Here is a 27,280-nt window from a genome sequence, read left to right as displayed (position 1 = left end):
TCAAGTCATTCTTTCTGCTACTCAGAATGAGAGTAAAACTGTGATTGTTGCTATGAAGGTAAATCTTCTTAAGAGTAAGATGTTGCTTCCAGTATCTATGTAGAGCACACACAGGTTAAGTGCTATGAAGACAGAGGCAGATGGAAAGAATGGATGAACAAACTTTAGGTAAAATGGATTTGTGTCAAAACCATAGCTCTGCTTTCAGTTAGGGTTTTGGGATGGTGGAAGAATCCCAGGGGCTTGTCTGTGTAAAGGCTCCTTGTTTAAAAAAAAAACCAAACCAAAACCGACCCCTTAATGAGGATAGCATTCTACTAAGTTTTTTTATAAGTCTCTTTTTTCTGCTTAGTAGATAAATAAATAGATCTTAATTGGTTAAAAATTTTGGACTATCTAGCCTAGGTAACATGGAAGAGGTGAGTACAGTTGAGGTTATAGCTTTTTCACATTATTGGAAGGTAAGTCTTCTACCCATGTGTTTTTTAATGACTTGATGTGCCCTTGTTGTACACTGGGCAGAGGTATAAATTAGTTTCTGTAGGTGTGCCATTAATTTTTCATTTTGCCTTTCAAATCCCACTGTGTTTCCCAGTTGCATTCATTTATGCTGTTCTTGGAAAACACTTGAGTGCTGCTTTTTGAAGTTAGATGGCTTCGTGTAATTGAAGGATTTATTGGTACTTTTAATCAAAACAACTGACTCAAAGACAGTATTTGATGATATGCTTGCTTGTAAGCAAGAGTCTTCATCACAGCTAGAAGTTAAAAATACGTATTTTTCCTAGTAGTATAAGAAGTAATAATCATGTGAATAATGTATCCATAGGATGGTTTTACATGGAATGTATTTGGTTTTTGCTACAGGGTTTAATTATAATAATTTGTACATTTGTAATTAATGTTCTTTTTGATTGAAAAGTTGCTTTTTCTTCTTAAGATATCACAAACCCTTTTTCTGATCTAATTTTAAGCTTTCCAGCCTCCTAATTAAGCTTTTCAGTGAATTCTTTTATTTCAGCCAGTTAGTGAAAACATTAATCATAATAATGCATCTTGATTATCTGTTTTTAAAAAATCCTTAACTGTAAGGACTTCACAGTGCTTGGATGGTAATAGTGGCAGTGTGGGATGGGTTATCTTTACAATCCCAGTATTGCTTTCATAGAATGAATGAGTAAAATACTGCTGTGGTTGTTTGTGGTTATGATTGTTGATGAATTTATGTATGTAACAGGTGAGGTTAGGTTAGCTGTAAGAAGTACACTTTGTGCTTTTGGTCACTAATAGTGCTGTAGGCTGTTTTAGTCAAGAACTCGATACAGTGCTTGAAAGTTAATTATGTACAACTTACAACTATGAAACCCAAAATATGTATTAGAAAGGTCTAAACAAAAGTATTGGTTAAAATAGGTATGTAGTGTTTATCATGCTGCATTTTATTTTGTGTCATGTGATGGTTTTCAGGAGAAATATGGAAACAATCTTTGATTAAGAATTTTCTGTGTTATCCTCAGTTCCATTTGTATTTCTTGGCATATAAGAAAATAATCAGGAACATACAAACTTTTTTTCAAGTAGGAACAGTATAAGATTTCTAAGCAAATTCCATACTGGTGGTGAAAATGTGACACATTGGAGACTGAGTGTGGCAGAACTTCCTCTTGGGCTTCCTAGAAATGTGGTGTACTGCTGCAGTTCACTGCAGTCTTAGTCCCTTCATATGTGTGTGTGTGTTGCCATCCCAAATGAACAGAACATGGAGGAAGCAAAATTGATCGTGTGTAGCATGTGGTTCCCCCACACTTCCTAAATGAAGTTAAAAGTGGTGCAGAATTACTGAAAGAATCAAAGGAAGCAATGGCACATTCTTCCCATTGCACTGAATACCCAGGAAAAGCCAGCTGTTACATGCTGTTTGTACAGTAAGTGGCCTTAGAAATTCTAGTGATAAAATCACTTTTCTCCACTTGTCCATGTTAAGCAAGGGAACATAAGGCCAGGTTGCCTTTGCTGCAACCACTTGGTAGACAGCTCTTTTCACTTACTAAGAAAAGCAGTTATTTTTTATATATGTGTTACAAAATTTTATCATTATGTGTGAAGCATTAATGTTTGAATATCTAAACTCATTTAATTGCAATTCAGGCTTTAATTATTATTGTTATTTTCAATAGTGCATTGTTCAGATAAATGTTGCATGCTATTGACCCAAATACATCATTAGAAGTGACTTCTAGATATGAAGTAAGTTGATGTTAATATTTGGCCTAGTGCTTTTTATTTTCTTCCATATTTCATGAAACCATATGATTGCACAGAAAGTATTTGTAATGTCTTAGAAGTGTAGCTCATAGGAAAAATAGCTGTAAACAGATTTGCATTAATTTTTTTTACTGTTTTAAGTAGTAGTTGGAAGTAGTTTTAGTGCTCTGATTTCTTTGTGTTAATAGAAAGCATTGTGCTGTGATGAAGAATCAGTATTGTTGGTAAATGGTATGACCCCAACCACATTAATCTGGTACTTCAAGGGATACCAACAGTGCAGGAGCAGTGATATTGTTTTAAAGAAGAAATAAAAATACCTGTTGAAATTATCATTGGCAAATGATAGCTGAAGTCGTTAATTAGGTGTCCTGTCACTAATTGTAAAGTATCATCATAATGTAATCCAAAGCTACAATATTATTTTTAAAGCAGAGGGGGAAAGGGATGATGATTGGATATTAACTGATTAAGAAGCCATCTTGGAATTGGTTGTTCTGGCCATCCTTGTTGTCCTATCATGAAAGCAAGAGAGTTCAGTAATGGTTTAACTACAATTAAATCCCTCCCCTTTCTTTATGGAAACTCAACTGTAGGCATTTCACCATTAGCCTAAACAATGGTTTTGAATATGTTAAGCCCTTAACAATTAGGGAGCAGTTTGGGGCATTGAATAATGTGGAATGATGCAATTGAACCTGACAGCTTCAACAGTCAGCCTACTCATGGGACCCAAAAGTTGTTCACACTTGGTTTCATCTCTCATCACACGCTGAGTATTAAAACCTTACTGGTGTGGGGCTAAGACAGAAACGAGGCCTGTTATCAGAAAATATTTAATAGCATAAAACTTGAAAGGAGCAGGGGAATAGGCATGCTCAAAGGTTCTTAAATTTTTGAGACATAATCTAATTGTATACAACTAAGTATTGTCTCACTTATTCCTTTTGATTTTTCTGCTTAAGGAACACGTAACTTTTGCAATGAAGGAACTGTTTTCCATGGAAATTTTAGTGAATATTCAGTTATGAATGCAAATGTTGTCAACCTGGGAATCTTTATTGTCATCCCATTTGGGGGTGGTGAAATACCAGTAAAATACCATTTTGGGGTGGTGAAAGCAAATTAAAAAAATTTCAAATATTTAGAGGATATTTGTATATATGACTTAAATTTAGTGAACTTGCAAGTCTAGGTCTTTAATTAGAAGAATATATTTGCACTTTCTTGCTGCAGAGGAAATGTTTTTAAGCATCAATCAAATATCAGTCTTTTATTCTTATTGCACTTGGGCATCCCGTGAATTACAGTGTATCTTCCTTCTGTGCTGCTCTGCTGCTTATTGCTTTACTGATTTATTGAACATGCCATAAATGAAAGCAGTGTATTATATACCTCTGGATGGGCTTAAGTCCATCTACTAAAATATTTTCAGTAAAATTTGCTCCCTTTTGAAATAAATACTTTGCCAGCCTCTCATTTTATTAGTTCATAGATTTTGATAATGTACTGTGTTGACTGTTTAAATAGAATCAGTTGAAATAAGGAATACTACAGCTCTATAAGTTCTGCATTTTAGAACATGTTTCAGTTCTGTGACCTTAATATGTATTGACAGGATGATTGTGCATTTTTAATAACTGCTTGCTACAGCTTGTTTTGACTCGGAGTGAAACACGAAGCTCCTATTTCACCTTTAAATAATGTAGCACTCCTCCACATCCTCTACTTTCCTGTCAGATGAAGTCGTCACATACATAATAAAGCTTCACAAATCATTATTCTTGTCATTTTACATTGCCATTTTTTAGAAAAAGGTATTTGAAAAGTTTTTTATTTACCTTGCACAGTTTTATTCATGTGGCTTTTTCCTTTGAGTTGTATAGCATATATGAGGCCACCAGAACTTTTGTAGTTCCAACTTGTTGTAGGACACCTTTTCTATTACTTTAAAGTATAAACAGGGGTTAAATTTAGGCTGAACCACCACTTGTGAACAAACTCAAGTTCTTAGATATTGTTTAAATCATGCTAAGTCTTTTGATCTGTTATATCAACCCACTTAGCAAACATTGTTCAATCCCTTTGATGTTTCCTGTTTTGTGATGTGATGGTTACTCAACAGAGTTTAGCAACTCCTTTCAAGATACTTAGATACTTTTAGAAAGTTCTTGAAGCTATTTGGGCATGTTTCAAATAAACATCTTCTCTGCTGATTGTAGCTGCCTTGCTATCCTAAATTAATAGATAGCTGCTATTGCTCAATGAATTACACAGAATAAGTACAGCAGTTTCTGTGTAAAATGTGAGCAGCGTGCTTACAAGAATGAAGAGAAATAATTTATAGACATTCTAAAACTAAATAGAAGTATGACTTAGTGTTTGTAGGTTTTTTTTTAATTATAAACTTTACTAGGAAAATTCGTAGCCTCAAGCAATTTATTTAAAAAAAAAATATTTATTTTGCCAGTCTTGTCTCTTAGATATATAAGCAAGTAGTTGTTCAATCTTCTAATATTCCATTCTGAAGGGTTTCTTTTTTGAAGTTTGCTTTGGTTTTGAGAAGAAAACAGTTGAAGGTTGCTAGTGAATGACAGTAGAGTTGTTGGAATGGTGCTGTAGGTGTTTATTAAGGAAAATAGCAGGAGCTGTTCAGTATTGGGGCCTTTATCTGAACTGTTACAGTACTAATATGTAGTTACACCTGGATAAGTGGAAATGCCTGCAATATTTTTAAGACTTAAAACTAGTTCAGATTAATTTTACTAAGGACAGCAACTCTTTAAAGAAAAAGAAATAACAGCTAGACTTGAAATGAAAGTGTGGCTCTATGTCTAGTGGTCTTGCATGTACTTGTTAACTGAAAAGTGAAAAAAATGTGATCATTGTGAAGTAATTACTTGTGGCTTTATCTGACTTTGTGACAGTAGGAGAATGTAAGTATTAGGCACAATTTCTCACCAGTATATAGTAAATAAAGAATCATTGAAAACAGTTGTGTGAATTCATAAAAGTCCATTCATCAAGTTTAATATGTTGGCTGAAAGCCAGAACTTAATGGTAGTGTGTGATTCTTTCCAGAGACATAGTTTATACTCTGTAATATTTTGCTGTAATAACCAGTATGTTTCCCCTGTCTCTTGTGTGCAGTTATACATGTCAAAATGTCCCACAAATTGAGTTCCTTTCTGTTCACCTTTTGTTTTGTTTTGTTTTTTCCTTTGTAAACGTTGTTTACATTTTCTTAAAATATTATATTTAAAAGTGGTAATTACAGAGGTTGGTTATCTCCAGTCCCCCCCGCCCCCTATATTGCTATCTTTTCCTTGTTCTGAAGCAAATGTTTTATCAGGTAGGAAAATGCCATTCTAATAAGCAGCCAGCCTTTTTTTCTTTGATTGCCTGTCTCTGCAACTCAGCATTTGACACAAATCTTTTCTTCGAAAGAGAAAAAGCATAAGCAGCCAAGGAAGAAGGTATTTTTATTGCGTTGGATTATGCAAGATTTTGGCCGGCCTCCTCAGCTTCATCTGTTTAAGGGTTCATTTTCGCTTGTTTGGCACAAGTCCCAGCAGAGACCTTCAGAATTGTGGTTAGCAACATGAATGAACACAAACTTTGGGAGCTCTTCAATAAGTAGAGCTGGCCAGCTGCCAAAAATACAGTTCCTTATATGGGGTCAGGGCAAAGCTGTGATTCCGAGAGCCCCCTATTGTATAGAAAACATACTTGTAATGGCTGTTTGCGTTCTTTAAAGTAAAAACAAAACAAAACAAAAAAACACCAGGCTTCCAAGTCTATCAAAATAGGAAGTAACAGAATAGTGTGCAGGTTTTACTAATGACAGAGCCAAGCAGAGGAAATATGGCTCTGTGTAGTTAAACTATAGAGCTGAAAGTTGGACCTTTTGACCTCCACAGCCGGCTTGTGATGTAAGGAACCCAAGCATTTGTGAGACATCTGTTGTCTACCTGCCCTTATTTTGTAAATGGTTTAATAAGATTAAATAATTAGTAGGATAACCACATGGTTGCCATGCTTCTAAGTCCTAGCCTTGAGTGCGTACTTCAGGATTGCAAGGAAGTTCTGCCCATCCTGTTACACGGTGATTGTTTTAAAATGCCACAGGTATTTTTAATATTTGCTGCATCGATTTTTTTATTAGGAAGTTTTTTTATTAACGGATCTTGCCAACGACGAGTAAAACACTTTAAAACCTGATATACTTTCAAAGTGCTGCATTTCTATTCCTGTACTCACAAATGGAAAATAGTATTTTTTTCTTTTAAATACATTGTAAAAAACAGTCAACTTTAAAAATATTAACAACTGTGCGTAAGGAAAAACTATTTAAGAAATATTTAGCATTTTCCCCCGTTATTTTTCGAAGCAGGATTCAAGTTTGAATTGGTTTCTTGCAGGCAAACACCCTACCTGGATCTTCTCTCAGTCTGCCTCCATCCCACGTGTACGGCAATAGGCTGAACCCAAATTCAGCAATGGCAGCACTTATAGCCCAGTCTGAAAACAATCAAGCAGGTAAGCTTCCCGCTGCTGGAGACAAATGGCCCACGTTACCGACTTAAAATTGAACAGCCTTTTTAAAAAGTCTTTTTTTTTTTTTCTTTTTTCTTTTTTTGTTTTTTTTTTTTTTTTTTTTAACGCTGCTCAGCATTTGTTTATTAAAAGTCTGTATGAAGTTGTTACGTGTTGGAAGTAAATTCTCAGTTGTACTGCAAAAGAGTGCGGGTTTTCTCCGTCCCTCCCCCCCCCCTTTTTTTTTTTTTCAGTGTCTGAAATGTAAGTGTTTAAGCAGAGCCATCAGCAGGCAGGAATGCAACAATGTCTCCTGTGACTTCTGTGATTGATGTGCTCAGTTCCGAGCTCTTTGCAACGAGAGTAACACAGCTCTGGGTTTTGTCGTGAATAGTTTCAACCTTTATTTGCATAATTCATGAAATTGTATTACATACAACTTCGTGTGAAAGAGATCCCGTTAGGAACTTCTGCGGCATTTAATAATCTTGTGAATATTTACCGATTGGCATTTTGTACCGTGGGCTCTCCTCTACAGTTTTAATGAGCGTTGGCTTTGCTTTGTTTCATTCCCTCCGTAAGGATTTGTTGACATGTCGTAGTAGTCATGCCTGTTTGGGGGAAGGGAATGAGTTTAGCAGTTTACCAAGAATGGATCAGTCATGTCTTTGCCCTCCAAGAGGTCGGAGGTCGCTTGGCTCAGAATAGGGGGAGGGCAACCTTGAAGGGGGCAGATAGGGTTATTTTATTGAGAGGCCATAGGGAAAATAACCCTTTTGAGTCCTTCCAAGCAAAACGTTTTCGTATATTTAATGAGGCCTTTTTTGTTTGTTTTACTACCTTTTTAGCAAGGGACTTTCCTATCCTTCTGCTTATAAATAGGAATTAGTGAATTACATGCTTTCATAAAGTTTTCAGTAAATTTGCAGAATAATGTGTGCTTGTTAGATGGCAGCAGTAAGTTTAATACGTTATATATTTTATGACTTGTTTTGGGATGCAAAGTGTTAAAAAAATAGGGAGCATCAGGATTTGCTGTGATAAGCATACAGATTAGCTGTCCACAGCTGTGATTCATTACTTTCACCGTAGAAATTAAAAGTGGCTGAGGGGAGGGTACTGCAAATGCAAACCACGCTTCTGTGCTGTAAAACTGAAAGGAATGAAAGAAGTGAACATAATCCATGGCCTGGTACAGCCTCAAAACTGTGTAAGGACAACACCTTACATGCTACAGTTCAGCAATCTTAAACTAGTTACGTAGTCAGTCTTCAGCAACAACCACAGATAGAAGTTGAGATTTAAGGTATTTTAAAAATATCTACATCAGCTTTAAAACTCTTATCTCAGAAGAGTCAGTTTATCAGCTGTGAAATATTTACACTGCAGATCAAGATCTTGGAGATAATAGCCGCAGCCTTGTTGGCAGAGGAGGTTCACCCAGAGGAAGTCTCTCACCAAGGTAAGTATTATTTCTGTTGGAGAGTGAAGGCAGGGGAAATGTTTTAAGATTTGGAAACTTCACTGTCTTTTTACTAATAATTAATAACTATTTTAACAGCCTATATATGTGTGTATATGTATACACACACATATGCATATTTATTTTTATTATAGATATATCCATCGTAAAAAAAAATCTAGTATGTCCAAATAGCCAAAAATGTGCTAAAATTTACTTTCATATCAGCTGAAATTTAGTTTACAAACGAAGGACTCTACTTAAGAAATAAAGACTGGCTTTAGAACAGTTTAGCTATCGTTTAATTCATATGTACTACTCGGCCTGTCAGATTTGTTACCATAATAATGTTTTTCAGTATATTTGCAAAAAACCAAAAAATCCCATAGATCAAAAGACTGCAGTGATCACAGGAATAAGATGGTCTGAGAATTTAGATATAAGACAATTTCAGAAAAACGTTTTCTTCCCTATCACCTCTCATGACTTGAAAACATACAACAATTCACTGTAGAAAAAAAAAAGTACTTTTTCTGTTGTGCAGCAATTCACCTCTGCTATAGAAGTTAGACATAATCCGCTGGAGTCGTATCACGTTATTATGTTTTAAAATATTTGCTGTTAAAACTTCAATGTTGTGTTTTAAATACTTCAGTAATATTTTCCACATATTTTAAGTAAATCTGCATTTTTAAAGCACTTTATATTCCATAGTCAGTCCCTGTGAATAAGATTTTTTGGTGTTTGTACTGAGGTTTTTTTTTTGCTTAGGGACTAACCATGGAAATTTTATCTTAAAGGATTTTAGGGTAGCTAAAAAATGGTAGTTACACAGATAAAGCATTTTAACAATGAATTTGGTTGTTATGCCATGTGTTTATTGCAGTAATTTATAATAAATATATCCAAATGAGGTAATTTAATGTACTTGCCTGGTGGTGTTAATCTTATATTCTATTCCTTAATTAATCAAAAGACTTCTTGTTGATTTGGGTGACAATATCCATTATAATACTTACGTGGTATTACCTAGTCATGAATTGGTGTTTAAGTGTGTTTTGTATGTGTTGCTTTTAAAACAATAGAGAATGTACAAATCAGTTTAGACTGTGCTCTCAGTCAACATATATATAGTCAAATTTTTTCTTTGAGGAACATGTCTGTATGTATGCAGATATATAAGGGAATTTTGCAAAGGGAAATGCTCAACAATTAGGAAATTCCAGAACTTTTGATTAGATAAGAAGCAGTCTTCTTATGCATATGTGTTGTGGTAATTTCAGGTTTTAAGGCCTGGTCTTTATATGATTTGCAGTAGGCAAATAGTAGCTCCCAGGCTGTCTTGAGGCAGAATATTTTGGAATCTAAACTTCTTAAATATCATGCTTCTTCTGAGTATATGTTCAGGATATGTATAGCCTGGTATTTACAGCACGGTCAAATTCTTGCTGGTTTTGATGGGGATGGCAGAGGAGAACTGTGTGACACAAAGGCCACCTCAGCCCACAGCTGCAGAGCTGTGTCCTGCCTGTGGAAGCCGTAACCCTTCATAAAGAGCAGATAGCTTTGGCAGTTGTTAAAAAAATACAACAACAACAAAAACCCAAAATCACCAATAAAAAAACCCTGAAACAAACAAATAAAAAACGAACCAACCAAACAAAAATTACAAAAAAAAAGAAAGACGAGAGGTGGAAATAACTTCTTCTAGTTCCAAAGCTGAAAGATGAAAAAGCTTAGTTTGTAAGCAAAAATTCAGTTTAGTAGTCTGCAAATTTTAACCCTGTGTGATAAGATCATATGGATGTTGATGTTACTGAATATGCAAGTAACTCCCCAACTTCAGTTAAATAAGTAACTCTGGGTACTTTAAATATAGTTTATAGTGAATAAAAAATTAACTTGAAGAATCTGCTGTCTGAAAACCATAACTGAATGTAACTTGCTTGTTACATTCAATCTGCTGTCTAAAAACCATAACAGAATGTAACCTATTAAAATTATTTTTCTGTAAGTTCTGACTTTCTTCCCTTTGAAGCTTATGAGATTCATAAATAACAGTACTTTGAAACATCCATGTAATTTTCATATAGTTGCTTAAAATAAAAACACTTGCAGGAAAAATTGTTCGCTGTTCCTGGTGCAGCAAATTGCAGTTCTTTGTAGAAGATGTATATTATTTATGATCTGTAGGGTCATTTCAAATTAATATTGTTACATCTTTGTATCCCTATAAAAGCATAGTGTTTAATGTTTAAGCTGTCATATTTTAAATTTTAATATATATGAGAAATATAAATATACCTGGTATATGTGAGCTGGTTCCCTTTTGCAGAGGAATTGCTGCTTTTCCCAAGGTAGCACTTAAACTGTCTTTATCCCATACTTAACCTTAGGTTTAAAAACGTGTTATGTAATAGCTGCATTGAAGTATGCCTATATGTAAATGCAGTATTACTTAAAAATCATAATATAAGAGTATGAATAACTGTACCCCAGGCTTATACAAAAACAGTTGTTAAAGTAAGCAAGTTAAGGAACCTTGGAGTTCCCAGGGAACAAGGAGTTCCATCTCAGTGACAGCTCAGACCTGCTTGTACAGCACACTTACAGTCCTGTTGGAAACTATTATCAAGTACTATTTGGAATAAGAATTCAATATTGCAGGTAGTGTGTAGGAACCCTATAATGCCTAATGGATGAGGTAGGAAGCTGGAAGAGGGTGAATTGACTACATTGCAATACAGGGAAATCTAGTTTTTATTTTTCTTGTCCTTCTGTAGAGGCTTCCAGGGAATGATTACAGAGGTTTTCCAGTCATGTATTGCTTTGTTTCTACCTTTGTGAAATTGATAGGAAACAGTCCTAAGCCCGACAAGAATTTTGTTGGTGATTTACAAGTCAAATAGCACAACCTGTTAGGATTATGCATCCCTCCAAAGCATGCATACAGAGCACGAAGTTGCTGGGGGGTGGTTGTGTCCTGTTTTTTCTTGATTTGTTTTATAATTCTAGTTTGTTTGTTTGTTTTAAAGTGTGTTGTGTGGAGTATAGTGCATCTGTTTAAAATGCTTCCACATAAACCTTATCACTTCAGCAGATTGTGTAAACTTCCAGTTTTAAGGCTATTTTTGCCATGTCTCTGCTGAGCATTCTGCTGAGCTGTCCTCTCTTGTCAAAAACCACTACTTTGGTCACTATATTACCTTCATCAGGGCTTTCTGTTTTAACAAGTGTTTCTCTTTTTTCATCCTGTATGCAAAAGAGGAATCATAAATAAATACTTACAGAGCTCTTAAGTCACCTACTTACAACCTTTTCTCGAAAAAATCGCCATGCTCTGATGCCTACAAAATGCTTGACAGTCATTGGGTAGCTAATGTGCTGTGACCACTGCTTATTACTCTAATCATAATTAACACACTTATTTCCTGAACTCTATATGTTGTCCTGGACTGGGACTATGGTGGTGGTCTTGGTAAATTTGCACTACATGTAGAACAGTACAGCCATGGTCCTGTGATGGCACCAATAGGTACTGCTTTCTGTAATAACTAATACAAGAATCTGAATCTGAGCATATTGGAATCAATTTAAAAGAAAAAAAATCAACAACAAACCAAGCAAAAATACCAACCAACTCATGGTGGACTATGGTGTTGGTCCTGGCTGAGCAATAGGCATACATGAGGCCAGAATCCTGAGACAGAAATAAACTGAACAAGTAGTTTTCCTCACAAGTTAAATTTTGCCCAATCCAATGCAAAAGAAGCTTACATAGGACCTGCTGGGTACCCAGCTTTCTTAGTTGTCTGTGTGCTGAATATTTACTTTTCTCCTAAATGAGAAAAGATGTGTCAAAGGGATTATTCATTGAACTATGTCTGATTGTCAGTGAAAAAGGAAGTATATCAAGTGTGCACAGGACAACTTTTAACTTTCATTGCACCCCTGGTGAATTTTTCACGTGTTCCCTCAGAAATGTGGGTTTTACAATGCTTGTAGGAAAAGTTAGGCAGTAGAGCTATATATGACCTTTCTATGGAGATTTATCATTACTGTGTTAATTTTAATAAATTGTTTTTTATTTTCCCTGTTTTGTCTGTGAAAGATTTGAAGATTTTTTTTTTTTTTTTAAAGGCAGGTGCTCCATCTGTCCATAGACAATGGTTTCCTGCTGTGGAAATATGTGTTGTATAGTTGAATACAGTGCTGTCTGTCAGCTAGGTATTATGTTAGTCTATGTACTTTCTCAGTGCCAATTCTCACACTGAAGAATCTTTCACACGTCTTCTACTAAAGCATTGGCAGTGAGAACCAATTCTTAGAAATTTTTGTGAATTAACTTAGTCTTGGAAGTGTAAGATACATAGGTGCTAGAGGCAAGAAACTTCAATAAACTTTTACTAATACATTTCCTTCCTTTTGTTTAAACAAAAATCTGCAATATTTTCAACAGATCCCCTGTAGGCAGCTTGCAGATCCGCTATGATCAATCAGGGAACAGTTGTGAAAATTTGCCCCCAGTAGCAGCCAGCATAGAACAGCTTCTGGAGAGGCAATGGAGTGAAGGTCAACAGTTCCTATTAGAGCAAGGCACCCCCAGTGACAGTAAGTACTCACTTTCTGTTTGTTACTGCTTTTGGTAACTGGTATTTGGAACTGCCATATATATATGGCATATATAGCTGAAATATATCTGTAGTGTGTAATTGTAACATAGTTTCTAATGTGGCTCCAGTAGATTACTTAAGAGTTCTCTATAATTATCTGCGTTTTTATGGAAGGGGAAATGGTGTCATGCAAGAGGAGGTGACTTGTAGATCCAGTTGGTTGGTTGCAGAGTCTGGAAATGAATTCTGGACTCTTAGATCCACTTGTAATAGTATAGCATACCTCCCTAGTTTGCCTTATATTGTGTGATATAAAATGGCATAACAGTTTTTCATTGTTATACTTTCTATTTTTTAATTCTAAACTGTCTACTTCTATTGCTTTTTTTCAGAAAAATATTTACAAATGTTAGGCAGGTGTTTTAGTGGTGTCCATACCTCTGTTTTGTGTTTCTCATTAATTTCTTAGAGCAAGCAAATTATTATTTTCTCAAGTTATGTTTAATAGAGTGGAATAGTCCAAAAACAAATACCATAAAAACGCAAGTGATGAGTAGATCACTTGGATCTCCATATTCAACAATCTACCACTATCAAAGACAGTGATTGAAAAAATTTAAAAAAAAAAAATTGTTTCAACACCAGTTAAGGATTTGTGTTATATTTTATTGAACATACTATTTTTCTCGTTGGTAAAGTGGTATCTAGTTGGTATTTTTATGAATGGCATCCTGACAAAAATGCTAATTGTGAGGAAATTCATGCAGGGATAATCCTTTAAACATGATAGCTGGAGGACAGGTTTAGCTAAGTCTTATTGCATCTCATTTGGGCTCACTGAGGGTTCCTTTGTATGTTCTTGAAGAGGAGGGATAAAAGCTAAATCCTTGGGAAATGACCAGATGTGCCTATACCAGTAGACTTATGTCTGTAGTAGGCCCAGAGGTCATGTTAAACAAATACAATTTAGAATATTAAAAAAAAACTGGCTATCCCTGTGGCTTTACAGTCACACTGTAGTACTAGTTGGGAAATCCAAGTTCTGAAACCAAATCAGAGTTTGAGAAAACTGTGCTTGGTAAAAATCAGGTTATTACAGAAGATGATGATGCCCATTTTCTAAGAAAACGAAAAAAAAAAAAAAAAAGAAAAAAAGAAAAAAAAAGTGGGGGTGGGGTGGGGTGGTGGTAACTGCAGTGCTCACACAGTGCTCCCTGCTGGGAGATTTGTAGATCACCGCTCAAAGCAAGTGAGAGCTCCTGCTCCCAGCAAGGTGTGTCATGGTAACTTCACGTTGAATTATTTTTTTTCATCGTTTCTGTATGTTTGTGACTCACTGTACATGACCTTTAAGCAGAAAAACTCTTTTCACAAACTTTCTTATTTTTACAGAAGTGGTGTTGCTTGGCTGTGTTGTTAGTTGAACAAGTATTTTTCAAACATCTTCTGTTTGATAATATTTAAATTTCTAATGCTGCAGCTGAAATAGATTTTTTTTCATTTTCCCCAACTATGCAAATAACCAGTGCTGCTAAAAAATATTTTTATATTCGAGTTTGGGGTTAAGTTATTATGAACTGCTGTTTGCTTCAAAATGGATGTCAGCCCTAATTACATGACTTTATTTAAGCCAGGTGTACATATATTGCAAAATTACTGTCACAGGCTACATACTTTTTTCCCCACTTAAAATTACACAAAATTGATCCTAAACCTTTCCACTTAAATTCAAATTTCTGTAATGTACCTCTCAGGAAGAACTTTATTTATATTTTCAAGCATTACTCAATGCTAGTCTTAAGTTGTAACACATAAATTTTTAAAAAGGAAGATGTTATTAATTCTTTGGATGTGGCTGCAAAAGCTAACATCTGTTTTTACCTTAGTTTTAGGAATGCTTAAGTCATTACACCAACTTCAGGTTGAAAATAGGCGGTTAGAAGAACAGATAAAGAATTTGACTGCTAAGAAGGAGAGGCTTCAGCTCCTCAATGCACAGCTTTCCGTGCCCTTTCCAACAATAACTTCAAATCCTAGCCCTTCTCATCAAGTACATGCCTTCCCAGGACAAGCAGGTAAGTAGGGGAGATTGTAGAACTATCAAAGTAATTTGAAGATGTATTTATATGAAATACCATTTTCATCTACATATGCCATTGGTGTGAGATGCACATAGATGTAGGATGAATGTAGACAAAGTATTTGTTTGGCAAGTTTAAAAGGTCAGTTGTAAGGTGAATCATTAGTACTTGTTTCAGTGCAGTTTCTTGTTTACTTCAGTCTGGAGCACATCTGTTTGAATCTGTTGGTTCACCAATTATTTAATATTAATATTAATATTTAATTAATATTCAGCAATGATTTTAAGGTTATCTTTACATTTTTTATGTTCACCTGTGATGTGATTTTGAAATAACTACTCTGAACCTGTTTGCTTGTTGTAGAAGTTGAATCACTGTGTATTTTTTTTAAATAATTACTTTAGCACCCAGCACTGATTCCTTGAACAGCAGTAAAAGCCCCCATCTGGGAAACAGTTTTTTACCGGACAATTCTCTTCCTGTATTAAATCAGGTAATATTCATTTGTTGCTTCTAAACTTAAACTTGTTACAAGTTAACGCATTATAGTCCTTGTACTGTTCTGTTAGGTGAAATTTTATGCAGCTGAGGGGGTTTTGTTGTTTGTTTTTACACCCAGGAGATAACCTCCAGCGGACAAAGCACCAGCAGTTCATCATCTCTTTCCACTCCACCACCTGCTGGGCAGAGTCCAGCTCAGCAAGGCTCAGGAGTCACAGGAGTTCAACAGGTCAATGGTGTGACAGTGGGGGCACTAGCTAGTGGTATGCAGACTGTAACCTCCACCATTCCTGCAGTGCCTGGTGTGGGTGGAATAATTGGAGCACTGCCAGCCAGCCAGCTGGCAATCAATGGAATTGTAGGGGCTTTAAATGGGGTAATTCAGACCCCAGCAACAATATCACAGAACCCTTCTCCTCTCACTCATGCAACCGTGCCACCCAATGCAACGCATCCTCTGCCAACCACATTAAATAACAGGTAAGGATTTGCTGTTCTGATGTTTTTCTTGATACTGTCTGCTGTTTTCAGTTTAGCTGTATTTTCAACTGTCTTGTTCAAAAGGTACTGTTCCTTCCTTAGCTTGTAATTAGGTTCTGCCCCTGATCTGTGAATGGAAGTAAGAAGGCATGTAACGAAGCAGAGATAGTCAAGTTAAAGATGTTTGCTGCTTTTGGGAATCTTAGTAGCTATTTATTCCTGTTTCTTAATCAAGTCAAATTCCTAAACAAATGTAATTATGTAAATGTGCTCAAGCGTTTTTTTTGTAGTTCAGAAAACAATGTTCTTTGTCCTGCCAATTGTTCTTCCAGGATTAAAGGAGCACTGAAAAGCTACCATTTGTTGCAATAAGAAGGGGGGAGGGGGAGGGAGAGGACAGTATATGGTCATATAATTAAAGATGTAAAAGGCATAACTAACCAGGGTAGTAATACAGTAGCATGGTGTTGTCTGATCTCTGTATCTGACTCCAGAGGCAACAAAATTAGTTTTTCAAGCTGGCTTCCTAAGGATTTTTAAATGCATAACGAGATCCATGCTTGAGTATGCGTAACAGCTCTTCCCCAAAACCTGGGGATCCTCAGTGGCATTAACTGCTGCTGCTTGAGCTGCAAGGCAAATGGGTAACAAAAGGAGACAGCTGCCTTCCAGGAAGGGGAAAGGACTGTTTGGTCTGGAAGTATTTTGGAATAGAGCAGAGCCTGCTCTAGCTCATTCTCCCCCCTCTCCTTTTCCCCACGTTTTGTATTGTCCCACCTTTTTGGAAGGAGAATGAAGGTTCTGTGGAGAAAGAAATGCCTGCAAATATTCTGTGGATTACTTATTTTTAAGTAGAGGTTATTTTTTGAGATTATGGTGGATTACCCACCAAAAAAGGCGTATGTAAGAGGAGTCATGCAAGGGATCCCTAATTTTGTAGTTCCCTTTTTAATTTTTTTCCCCTCAGTGTTTGTTTGGCAGCTCCTGAATATTCGTATACCAAATCATTGTGTGGTGTTGCTTCAATAGGCTCATAAAACCTGATACTTACAAGTGAATCTTGTTTGTTTTGTGTGCTCTTATATTTTTACAAGGAGGTTATATTTTTCATAATTACCTCATATAGGATAATTTTGTAGGTTAAACAAAAGACATTTCTTAATGAAATGTACCTTCTTTCTTGAGTATCAGAGGGCCGCTGAAAGTACAAGAATTTTGTTACTCTTGTGTGACAAGTAAGATAAAATCAATATTAACTACTTATATAATGCTTTCCAGAGTCAGGTAATGCCAAAATGTGCTGGTCATGCTGCTGTTTTCTGATACAATTTTATTATCACAGAGATTGTTTCTGACTCTTTATATTGTAGAAGTTCTTTTGTCCCTTTTTTTCATAAATCCATCTAAGTGCTGTAACTCTTGAGTGTGTAGCATAGAAGTAAATACTTCAGTTCATACAGAAATCTGCAACTAGTATCCTGTTTGTAGGCTCACATTTGAACTTTGAGCATAGTCTGGAATAGTCCAATTATTCCCTATTTTCTGATAAAATAAGCTTATTTATAAATTACGTATAACGGCCAGCATTTCCATCTCTCTATTTCTCTTTTTGCATAGTCTCTCTTTACACCTCTCCCTTAGTAATACTAATTTAAAATTGATATTCATATTAAATTTAAAGGTGCGCTTTTCTCAGAATTCTCTTGCTTTATGGAGCTCATCCAGATGATTTGCTGGCCCCCCTTCCTTTAATTGCCCCCATATTCTGTTAGTTTTCAGTATTTCTAGTTGTCTGTTTAGAGGAAAAAAGTTCAGGCTGAGCAAACACCAATGCCAGTTAGTGCTAGTATGATCTTAGTAGTAACATGGATGTTCCTAACTCCTGTTTCTTCCATTGCTAATGCTTCAGTGAAAAGTATGAAAAGCTTTCCCTCTGACTGAAACTTAAGTCGTGAAGAGGCTCTGGGATGACTTCGAATGAAAAAAAAAAAAAAAAAAAAAAAAGAGAAAATCTAAAAGCATTTTCTACCAGTTAAGATTATTGGTTCTGAAACTATATGGGACACCATTTGTTCCTGCCACTTGAGTTCACTGCTGTTTCCATGGCAACCAGTGTGGACTATTTCTTTCCTGTTAAATTCCTCTAGGTATCGCTACTCTTTGAACTGCTGAAGTGGGAAGGTTAAATGGTAACAAGCAGAGGCAGGCGTGGAGTTTTGCGGCCAGGCTGTTGAGGGCCCTCTGAACCTGGTTAGATTGTGTGGTGGTGATCAAGTTTGGAGGTGGTTTACGTTGGTATTCGCAGTTGGAAAAGCCACATGAGGACTCAGCCCTGCTTGCTAACTTCTGTGTGTTGTTCTGTAATTGAAAGAGTTGCCAGAGGTTCCTGTAAGTTGCTACATACAGTAACTTCCTAAGCTTCAGAATCTGTTGAGATGGCTTCATGTGGAAAAATAGCTGCATTATTCACCAATACATGGAGACTTCTTTACGTGTATTGTCCTTATTCATGTGAGCTCTTTAACACAGGGAGGTGAGAAAACACTGATTTGCACGCTGCTGTTTGAGAGTTTCAGTTTGTAGGTTAAAGAGCCTACATTTCTTTGGCAGGGAAAAACACTTGATTCTTTTCTGGGAAAAAGATGGCTTAATACAGATTGCTAGCAACTGGGAGATGAAGTGATTTGAGGAAAAAGATAGGATTTACATTCTCACAACCAGAGAAGAGTAGGATTGAGAGTTTCAGACTGATCATATACCTTTTAATGAGAAGTTAAAAAGGATTATATTTATGTTTCAAGCTGATCTGGTTGAGAGAAAGCTCTGTGGTGAAATCCAGTGAGCTGCCTTTTCTGGGAAGCTTGAGAGCTGCAGTTTTATCTTCTGCAGTTAGGTTTCATTTCCAGACACTTAGGTCTCAGCTACTGGCTGAGGGTATTTTCTTTCAAGTGCCAATGCAGGGTAAGAGAGGAAGGCAGAGCAGAGAAAGAGAAGAGAGAAAACAGCATGAAAAAGAAAGTGCAAAGGTAAAACATGATAGAGGAAAAAAAGAATGGGGTAAAAGAATGAAAAAACAGTGGAGATGATTCATTCTAGTATAGAAAAATACAGAAAAAGTGAGGTAAAAAGAGAAGGAGGAAATAATGGTAGTATTAGTCAAGCTGAAGGCAATAATTTTAAGTACTTCTTACAGATAATCAATTTAAAGCTGTTTGAAGAAATGTCCATTAATCAATGAGTTATGTAATCTGAAAGTCTAACAGGCAGTTCTAGCTCATGTTAGCTCTGAGTTTTGTTGTTGTAGTTCAGGAGGAAAATCTGGGAGTTTCTTTGGGTAGGTAAAGTGTCATCTTTGCTTCCATCAACAAGCACTGCTAGCAGTTACTGGTAAAGAAATTGAATGGTGTTATCCATTGTGTGCTCTGTCATGTTAAATCCCTGGTCTGTGTGTACGTGGGATATTATGTGCAGTTCTGGTTATGCATTTTCAGGATAGGGTTAGGGAAAAAACTGTACAGAGTAATCAAAGGCAAAATGGCCTGCACAGGCTGAGATCATTAAAATTGGCTAGGAAAAAAACCACTGACAAGAGGTTTGAGACTTAGAAGAGTGGTAGAAGTGATACTGATGCATGTTGTGAAGTATATCATGGGAAATTGTTGGACCATTTAGGCTGGAAAAGATCTTTAAGATCCTCAAGTCTAATTGTTAGCCCAACGCTGCTAAGTCCATCACTAAACCATGGCCCTGAATACCTCCAGCAATGGTGACCTGGCCACTTCCCCTGGGCAGCCTGTTCCAGTGCTTGATAACCCTTTCAATGAAGAAATTTTCCTAATATCCAATCTAAATCTCCCCTGGCACTACTTGACGTATATCCTCTTGTTCTATCACTTTTTATTTGCTGAAGAGACCAACACTCACCTCACCACAACCTCCTTTCTGGTAGATGTAGAGAGTGATAAGGTTTCCCCTCAACCTCCTTTTATTCAGAATAAACAAACTTGAGTTCCTTCAGCTGCTTCTCATAAAACTTGTGCTCAAGACCCTTCACCAGCTTTATTGTCCTTCTATGATCACATTCCACACCACGATGTCCTTCTTGAAGAGGGTCCCAGAACTGAACACAGTACTCGAGGTGCTGAGTACAGGGGCACCATCACTTCCCTTCCCCTGCAGGCCACACTGTTCCTGATACAGGCCAGGATGCCTTTGGCCTGCTTGGCCACCTGGGCACACTGCAGGCTCATGTTCAGCTGGCTGTCATCCAACACCCCCAGGTCCTTTTCCACCAAGCAGCTTTCCAAGCACTCTCCCTAAGCCTGTAGTGTTTCTGGGGATTGTTGTGAGCAAAGTGTGGGACTCAGCACTGAGCCTCCTTAAATTTGCCTCTGCCCATCCACTCAGCCTGTCCAAGGTCCCCTTTAGAGCCTTCCTACCCTCAGGCTGATAAACACTCCCACCCACCTTGGTGTTACTGAGGGTGCACTCAGTCCCCTCATCCAGATAATTGATAAAGATACTCAAGAGAACTGTCCCCAACACTGAGCCCTGGGAACACCACTTGTGCCCAGCCACCAGCTGGATTTAACTCCATTCACCACAACTCTTTGGGCCCAGCTGTCTGCCCAGGATTTTACCCAGTGAAGGGAACAACCAAGCTATGAGCAGCCAGTTTCTCCAGGAGAATGTTGTGGGAAACTGTGTCAGAGGCTTTACAGAAGTCCAGGTAAACAACACTCACAGCCTTTTCCCTCATGACCTCACTAAGTGGGTCACCTTGTCATAGAAGTTAATCAGGTTCTTCAAGCAGGGCTTGCTTTTCATAAACCCATGCTGACTGGACCTGATTTTCTTTTAGTCCTGCATATGCCACATGATGGCACCCAAGGTGGTCTGCTTCATAACCTTCCCCAGTACCAAGGTCAGAATGACAGATCTGTAGTTCCCTGGATCCTCCTTCCAGACCTTGTAGGTGGGCATCACATTTGCTGATCTCCAGTTAACTGGGACCTTCCCAGTTAGCTAGGACTGCTGATAGATGATGGACAGTGGTTTGGTGAGCACTTCTGCCTGCCCCCTTAGTACCCTTGTGTCCCTTAGTATCCCATCCATACCCATAAACTTCCCATAGACAGAGATTTCCCAGCACTTTTCCCATAGCACTGAGTCCAACCAATGAAATATGAAACAAGGTGTAGCTATTCCTTGCCCTGTCCCAGCAGTAGAGAATGGCAATACTATGGGTGTTTTCATACAAAGTAAATGTCAAAGTGACCATGGAGCTGGGCTAAGGTATGCTAACTGCTGCAGAAAGGCAAGATTAATATCTTGTCTTGAAGAGCTCAATGATTGTAGCCTAACTGTGCAGATTTGTGGCTGACTTAATTTAATTCCTTATACCAATCATAGCCAGCAAAGCTGTTGTCTTGTTGGCCATCCTGCACACACCTTCCTGATACTGGTGTTTGTGCATTGACACAATAACCTCATCTGCATGAATAGGAAATCTTTGTGTGTTTTGTGCTTAGGTTTCAGTTCAGTTCCTACAAGATGCAGCTCGTTGTGCAAGAGAGAGTGAAACAGGAGAGCACAGAAATGTGCAATTGAAAGGGAAATACTTCACCTTTCAATAGCAGGGTAAACCGGTCATGAAATTTCACCTTAATAATTCAGTGGGTGTTTTAAATTAGTAAAAGCTAACACTGGTAAATTCAGCTGTCTTCCTGGTCTTCTGTTTCAAAATCGCCCTTGTTCATGCTGTTGGTCTTGCAGTCAACTGGCACAGCTGAAGAAACCCTTTATTCCCAGACCAGTTGTCAGCTGCATCAGTTCCCCCTGCCCAGCATCCCAAGGAGCTGCAGAAAGTTTTATGTACGTGTGACAATAGGGACTGGGAGCTAAGTGGAAGCAAGTGCAGAGGCAGCCATGGCTTCCTGCCCCGGGGGCTTCCTGCCCTGGGGGCTTCCTGCCATGGCAGTATCAGTTGGCCCACTTGAAGGCTGAATGTGTTTGCTAAATTATATATAGGCATAGGCAATAGTGATTTGAATATAGCAAGAGATGATAATTAGATGGAAATGATAGTTTAAAATGATTAGAAGCTAACCAAGATTAAAATAAATGCTATGTAAGTATTAAAGGTTGGCAAGAACTGTCTTATGGTATTAAATCTGTCCATTCTGCATATAGTAGTTGGAAAAAATGTAGAAATGGTAATTATTTTGTTATTATTTAAAAATGTGAGTTTAAAAATCATGTGTATGTAACAGCAAGATGTTGCTGTTGTGCAGCATAAGTGAGACTATTGAGGCAATGAGTATGTGTCAAAAAATGCAACTGGACAGAATCTATTCATATTTGACAGTATACAATCAAAATGCTAAATAGGAACCTTCTATTTATATACATATTTTCTTTGTTTCAATTGAAAGCTGAAATAAAAAGTTACCTTACTTTAATATAAACTACAGTATTACCCTGTCAAACCCTGCAGTGCCTCAGGACTGGGATTACTTCCTGACCAGCAGAGACAACTTCTACTCCATCAACAGCACCAGCAATTTCAGCAATTACTAAGTACCCAGCAACTCACATCAGTAAGTTTTCCAGCTAATTATGATTTATTCTTCTATTGTATTCTGAGGCATGGATGAGCTCCTTAGTCTAAAATAAATACTAGGAATGTGTTACGAGTTTTGGTAGTGTTTTAGTTTTTCAGTTGCTTCAATCTTTTTGGATGATAGTTGCACTAAATTACTAAATTGTTGGGCTGTGTGTATTGCTAGTAAAAACATTCCCTAGTGCCCTCAGTAGCTTTCCTCCTGTGTGGATGTGGTGGTTGCTCTTTCCCAGCATCAGCTGTGGGCAGCAGAGTTAGGGACCATGTGTGGATTTTCACAGTATCTTAAGCTATTATCTGATAACACGAGGACTATAGCAAAAGATTTTTTGTTATCATCTCGTGGGATGTCTTTGCTCTGCTTTACAATATTCATGCAGGCCACTAGGTACTTGGTTTAACTGTTTGTAGTGTTAATTGTGTTGTTTTAGTACTTTGACAAACATGGTTTGATACTCTTCTGGGGTACATTTCTTCTGATAGAGGCCTGATAGAAGCCAGCAGGCTCAGCTGAACTTCTGAGCTGCTGATTTCAGGAAATTTTATAGGCACTTTCTTCCCTTTCCCACACTGTGGTGAAACTTATTTAGTGTAACTTAAATTAACTGGCATCAGGTGAAGGGTTGCACTGACTGAAGATGTGGATATGCAAGAATTGAGGGAAGAGCTGCTTTTTGGTAAATATTTTTTTTTCTCCTCCCTTTCCTCATAATTTTTAAGGAACAACATCAGGCCCTTTTGTATCAATTAGTACAGCAACAGCATCACCACCACCAACACCATCAGTCTGAAGTACAGCAGTTGCAGATTACTGGAGGAGCACAGATACCCATAAACAACCTCCTTTCAGGCACACAGGCCTCACCACTTAATGCAGCTGCCACCAACCCATTCCTTACAATTCACGGAGATAATGCAGCCCAGAAGGTGACAGTAAGTATATTTCTCACCTTGTTTTCAGTGTAATACCTCCATGAGGTACCTAAAAGATAAGAAGCAAATTTTGTGCCTGCATTTACAACTAAAGGACAGTGGATTTTACCTTTATTTTTCTTGAGCCTTGACCTGCACTTAATGAGGTTCAGAACTCTGCAAACTTGCAGTCACTCACACCTCACCTGTCTGCTGCACACTCCTGTTTCCCTGGATCAGGACACCAGTCCAGTGATCCTCACCTTCTCCTTGTAACACAACTGCAGCCCTAGTCCTCTTCATCCCATCTCCTTCCAGATGTGTCTGCAGTTTTGTAGATCATTCCTTTCATCACCTTACTTGAAGAGTTTGTCCTGGCCAGGCCTCAGGTACTGTGGAGCTGCAGAGATCAGATTATGACTGGAGAGATGAGGAAGCCCATTGCTGGGAAGGTGAAAAATGTCTGAGGAGAACTGGCTATGCATATCTTGATTCTGAAGTGGGAATGTGAGGCTGTACACTGGGAGGCTGAGCAACTCCTTTGCTTGATAGAGTTATAAAACATATAAGGAAACAATACACATTTTTCTCCTGAAGATGTTCCATTGTCTTCAGCTTTTGCCTGTAACCTCTGTCCCCAAGACAAGAATTCTTTATTTAGGGAGTCAGAGAATAGCCTTCAATTTCTAAGGTTCTTAAAGGATAAAGGGAGGGAACACATGGAACTTGTAAAAAAAAGGATGACTAGAGCAGGAAGACAAAGTTCCAGTGTTCCTTGGAGAAGATATCAGGTGGCAGTGGTAGTAAAAAAAAAAAAAAAAAAAAAAAAAAGACAAGCTTGTCTGCAACAGGCAGGAAGAGTTGAGGGCTAGAGACCAGTCCCCTCTCTGCTCCCCACTTCGAGTTTCCAGCTACTGTAGGGACACAGTGGTGGAGACAGACTCGGGCAGCTGGAGTTCTGTGGTACTTCCCAAACTTAAGGTGAAACACAAAACATAAATGATGAATTTTCAAGACAGATTTTCTGGAAACATCTCCCTTCCATTGAAAAATACGAGCATTTACTTTATTCAGCTTTGCACGTGGTCACTGTCACTTTTTCCAGCTGGATCCATTGTTGTGATGTTGCACCTTCAGGATTTGGGCAAGATCATGTTCTCGCCTGCAGGGCTTTGCTCAGTGCCTTGCCTTTAGTTGGAAATGTTCACCATTTATTCCAGTGTGTTTAAAATTTATTTCCCCTAGTTTTCTAAAAATTAGTAGTGATTGGAATTGAAACCCTGTATTTGGTTGTTATCAGAACAAACTACTGTATATTTAACCTTATTTTTGATTCCTTGAAATGGCTATAGCTTGGGGTGAAGAGTGTGGCTAGGCAGTAGTAGTATATTTTACAAATAGGTTGTTACAATTTTATTTTTTGTTCTTACTACAGTTTACTTCAGAAAAAAATCCAGGAAATCTCAGAACATCTTCCAAATAAACCCCTTAGAAAGAAATTTCTTTTGAAATAGCTTTTATTAAAAAAAAAAAGTAGAACTGAGGCAGCTTGCACTGGATTGTTGAACTATTTTAGTCCAAAAATAATTCAAAACAAATTTTCTATTTGCCAAAAGTTAGAGTGCTTTAATCTCTTTTCCAGTTGGAACAGGTTTTCAAGCAGTCCCATGTGCTCAGTGAATGAGATGAGGTTTTTGCTCGGTCCTTTTGATACTTGCAGGCAATGTCTTTGTAGGAATTTATGAAAGAAAGATAATCCTGACAGGTATGAAATGGGAATTCTATTTCCAGTCTGGTGCAGCAGTGCAGCTCTCAGCCCTTTCCTGTGGCTATAACTTAGCAGAGGTCACCTGGTGTTCGCCTGGCCCATCGTGCTGTTCTGCACAGAGACCAGCAGCCAGGACAGCAAGTCTTGTTGGAATGGAATTAGCAGCTAAAGTGATGTTTTCTAATGCCAGTTGTGATGACACGAGTACGAGCTGCTTCAGTGCAGGACTAGTCCTTTAAGGAAGCAAGGAACTACTCCTTTCCCACTTTTTATTTTATGATGCAGGATTATTCCTTATGGCGCAAAAGTTACTCAAGCCCATGTACTTCATCTGCTCTGTCATTTGTATAAATTTAGTTTTACTTAACTCTATTTTATAATCTGATTTTTAGAAGTATTTTCTCTTGCACAGAGGCTCAATGATAAAACTGGACCAGTTGCATCAGAGAAGAGTTGACATTTGAATGATTCTTGAGAACTGCACGTCCTGCTGTTACAGCACTTCATCTGGCTGCAAACTGCAGTTTTCCTTTCTGCAGATGGAAGAAATGCAACAAGGAACTCTCACTGCACAGCAGAAGGTTAATAATTTTCAAAAGGATATTTTTTGGTAGGCTTTCATTTGCTTTCTTGTTGCACTAAAATGGATGTACTTTTTAATGTTTCAGACTGTGAAGTAGATGAAATTCTGCAAACCATAATTATTTTGCTAATGTGATGGTACTAAGTACAAATTCAGCCACAAAAAATATACTTCTCTTCAGTCATAATCTTAAATTTTTAAGACTCGTACACTGTCTGCAGTCCTGCATTACTTTGGTTTCAGAGCTGTAGTTTTAATAAACAAACCAACCCCAACCCTAGCCAGTCTGATCTTCTGCTGCAGTTGCAATATCTCCTTTTTGACTAAGCTTGTAATGACAGCCTGGACTTGCTGTTTGTCCTTCCTTTTTTACACACAGATTTTTGAAACCCGAGTCACAAGGGAATCCACTTTTGAACTTTTTATTCCTTTAAATTCCTGTTGTTATATAGTGGGAGTTTTTAATGAGTAAGAATTACAGTATGGAATCCAAAGTTTATTAATTTTGGTGTAGGTTTTAGAGTTCTGAGGTTTTTAAAGGAGCCATTTGGTTCCTCTGACGAAGTTTTCTTACCAGATGAGAAGGCCACACTGAAGAAGTGGGTGTGCAGTGTCTGGCCTGACCCAAGTGCCTGTTGCTACCTCCATTTTGTTGAAATGGCTGCAAAGAGCTGACCATGCACTAGAGGCGTCCGTGTTAGCAGCGGGAATATTCAGTGTTGCACCAGCAGCCTTGTTCTGCCTTTACCAGAGGTGTTCATACCACTGTAAATAGCTCAGGCAGATTGTTAGCTGGGTCACTTTTCACTAATAAATTACCAAAAAAAGTGAGTTAATATTTCCCACTAAAATTTACCAGTGGTTGAAAGGGCTGAGCTTGTGTTACAACATCTCTGACTGTAGCTGATTTCATGGCCTGAGTCTATGCAGTATGGTGAAGGATGGTTTGGATGGGGGTAATGACCACTAATCAATGTTGAGGTGGGAATTATTAAAGACCCAGCGGTAATTAGACCTCCACTGTGTACTTATTTGGAAGAACATGTTAATTCTGCAATATGTTTCTTAGTTAAACGTTGCACAGTTCTTACCTCATTTCTGTAAATAAAGTTTTGTGAAATCTGTTTTGTATTGTGAAGAATTCTTAAGAAAACATTGATATTTTGATTTGTAATATTTCTAATTAGTAGATTTAATTGAAAAAGTAAAAATAATTTATTTTTATATGTTCTGGGGAATTTTTAAAAAATGTCACAAATCACTTTTGTAGATACTTTACAAAAGTTATCCAGTGGCTTATTTTACTTACTCAACCCACTGGTGGATATTCTGTAACAATTTGTACAAAAGGTAAGATGGAAATGTGCTGTTATTTTGACTAGATGTAAAATTCCAAGTGTATGAAAAGATGTGTACAAAGCTTTTGTTAATAAACTTTAATAATGTTGATAGTTGTA

At 37.4% G+C, this 27,280-nt stretch overlaps 1 protein-coding gene across 5 annotated transcripts in view; it reads left to right on the top strand.

Moving 5' to 3' along the window:
* The window catches only part of MLLT10 (MLLT10 histone lysine methyltransferase DOT1L cofactor), a 125,855-nt gene extending 98,575 nt beyond the window's left edge, over positions 1-27,280 (top strand). For 4 of the 5 annotated variants that reach the window (XM_030444959.1, XM_030444958.1, XM_030444960.1 and 1 more), the window contains 9 exons: positions 6,687-6,804; positions 8,191-8,263; positions 12,723-12,874; positions 14,763-14,951; positions 15,362-15,450; positions 15,577-15,938; positions 22,435-22,537; positions 23,281-23,493; positions 25,653-27,280. In XM_030444959.1, coding sequence (XP_030300819.1) covers positions 6,687-6,804; positions 8,191-8,263; positions 12,723-12,874; positions 14,763-14,951; positions 15,362-15,450; positions 15,577-15,938; positions 22,435-22,537; positions 23,281-23,493; positions 25,653-25,697 — 1,344 coding nt within the window. In that variant the 3' untranslated portion in view covers positions 25,698-27,280. Of the gene's footprint in view, positions 1-6,686; positions 6,805-8,190; positions 8,264-12,722; positions 12,875-14,762; positions 14,952-15,361; positions 15,451-15,576; positions 15,939-22,434; positions 22,538-23,280; positions 23,494-25,635 lie in introns of all 5 variants that reach the window. The other variant, XM_030444963.1, reaches the window with a different exon arrangement.

The sequence above is a fragment of the Calypte anna genome, chromosome 2 (assembly GCF_003957555.1).
Source record: "Calypte anna isolate BGI_N300 chromosome 2, bCalAnn1_v1.p, whole genome shotgun sequence".
Taxonomy (NCBI): domain Eukaryota; kingdom Metazoa; phylum Chordata; class Aves; order Apodiformes; family Trochilidae; genus Calypte; species Calypte anna.
Note: the sequence above shows the minus strand (reverse complement) of the source record. Positions and strands in the feature narration are given on the sequence as shown.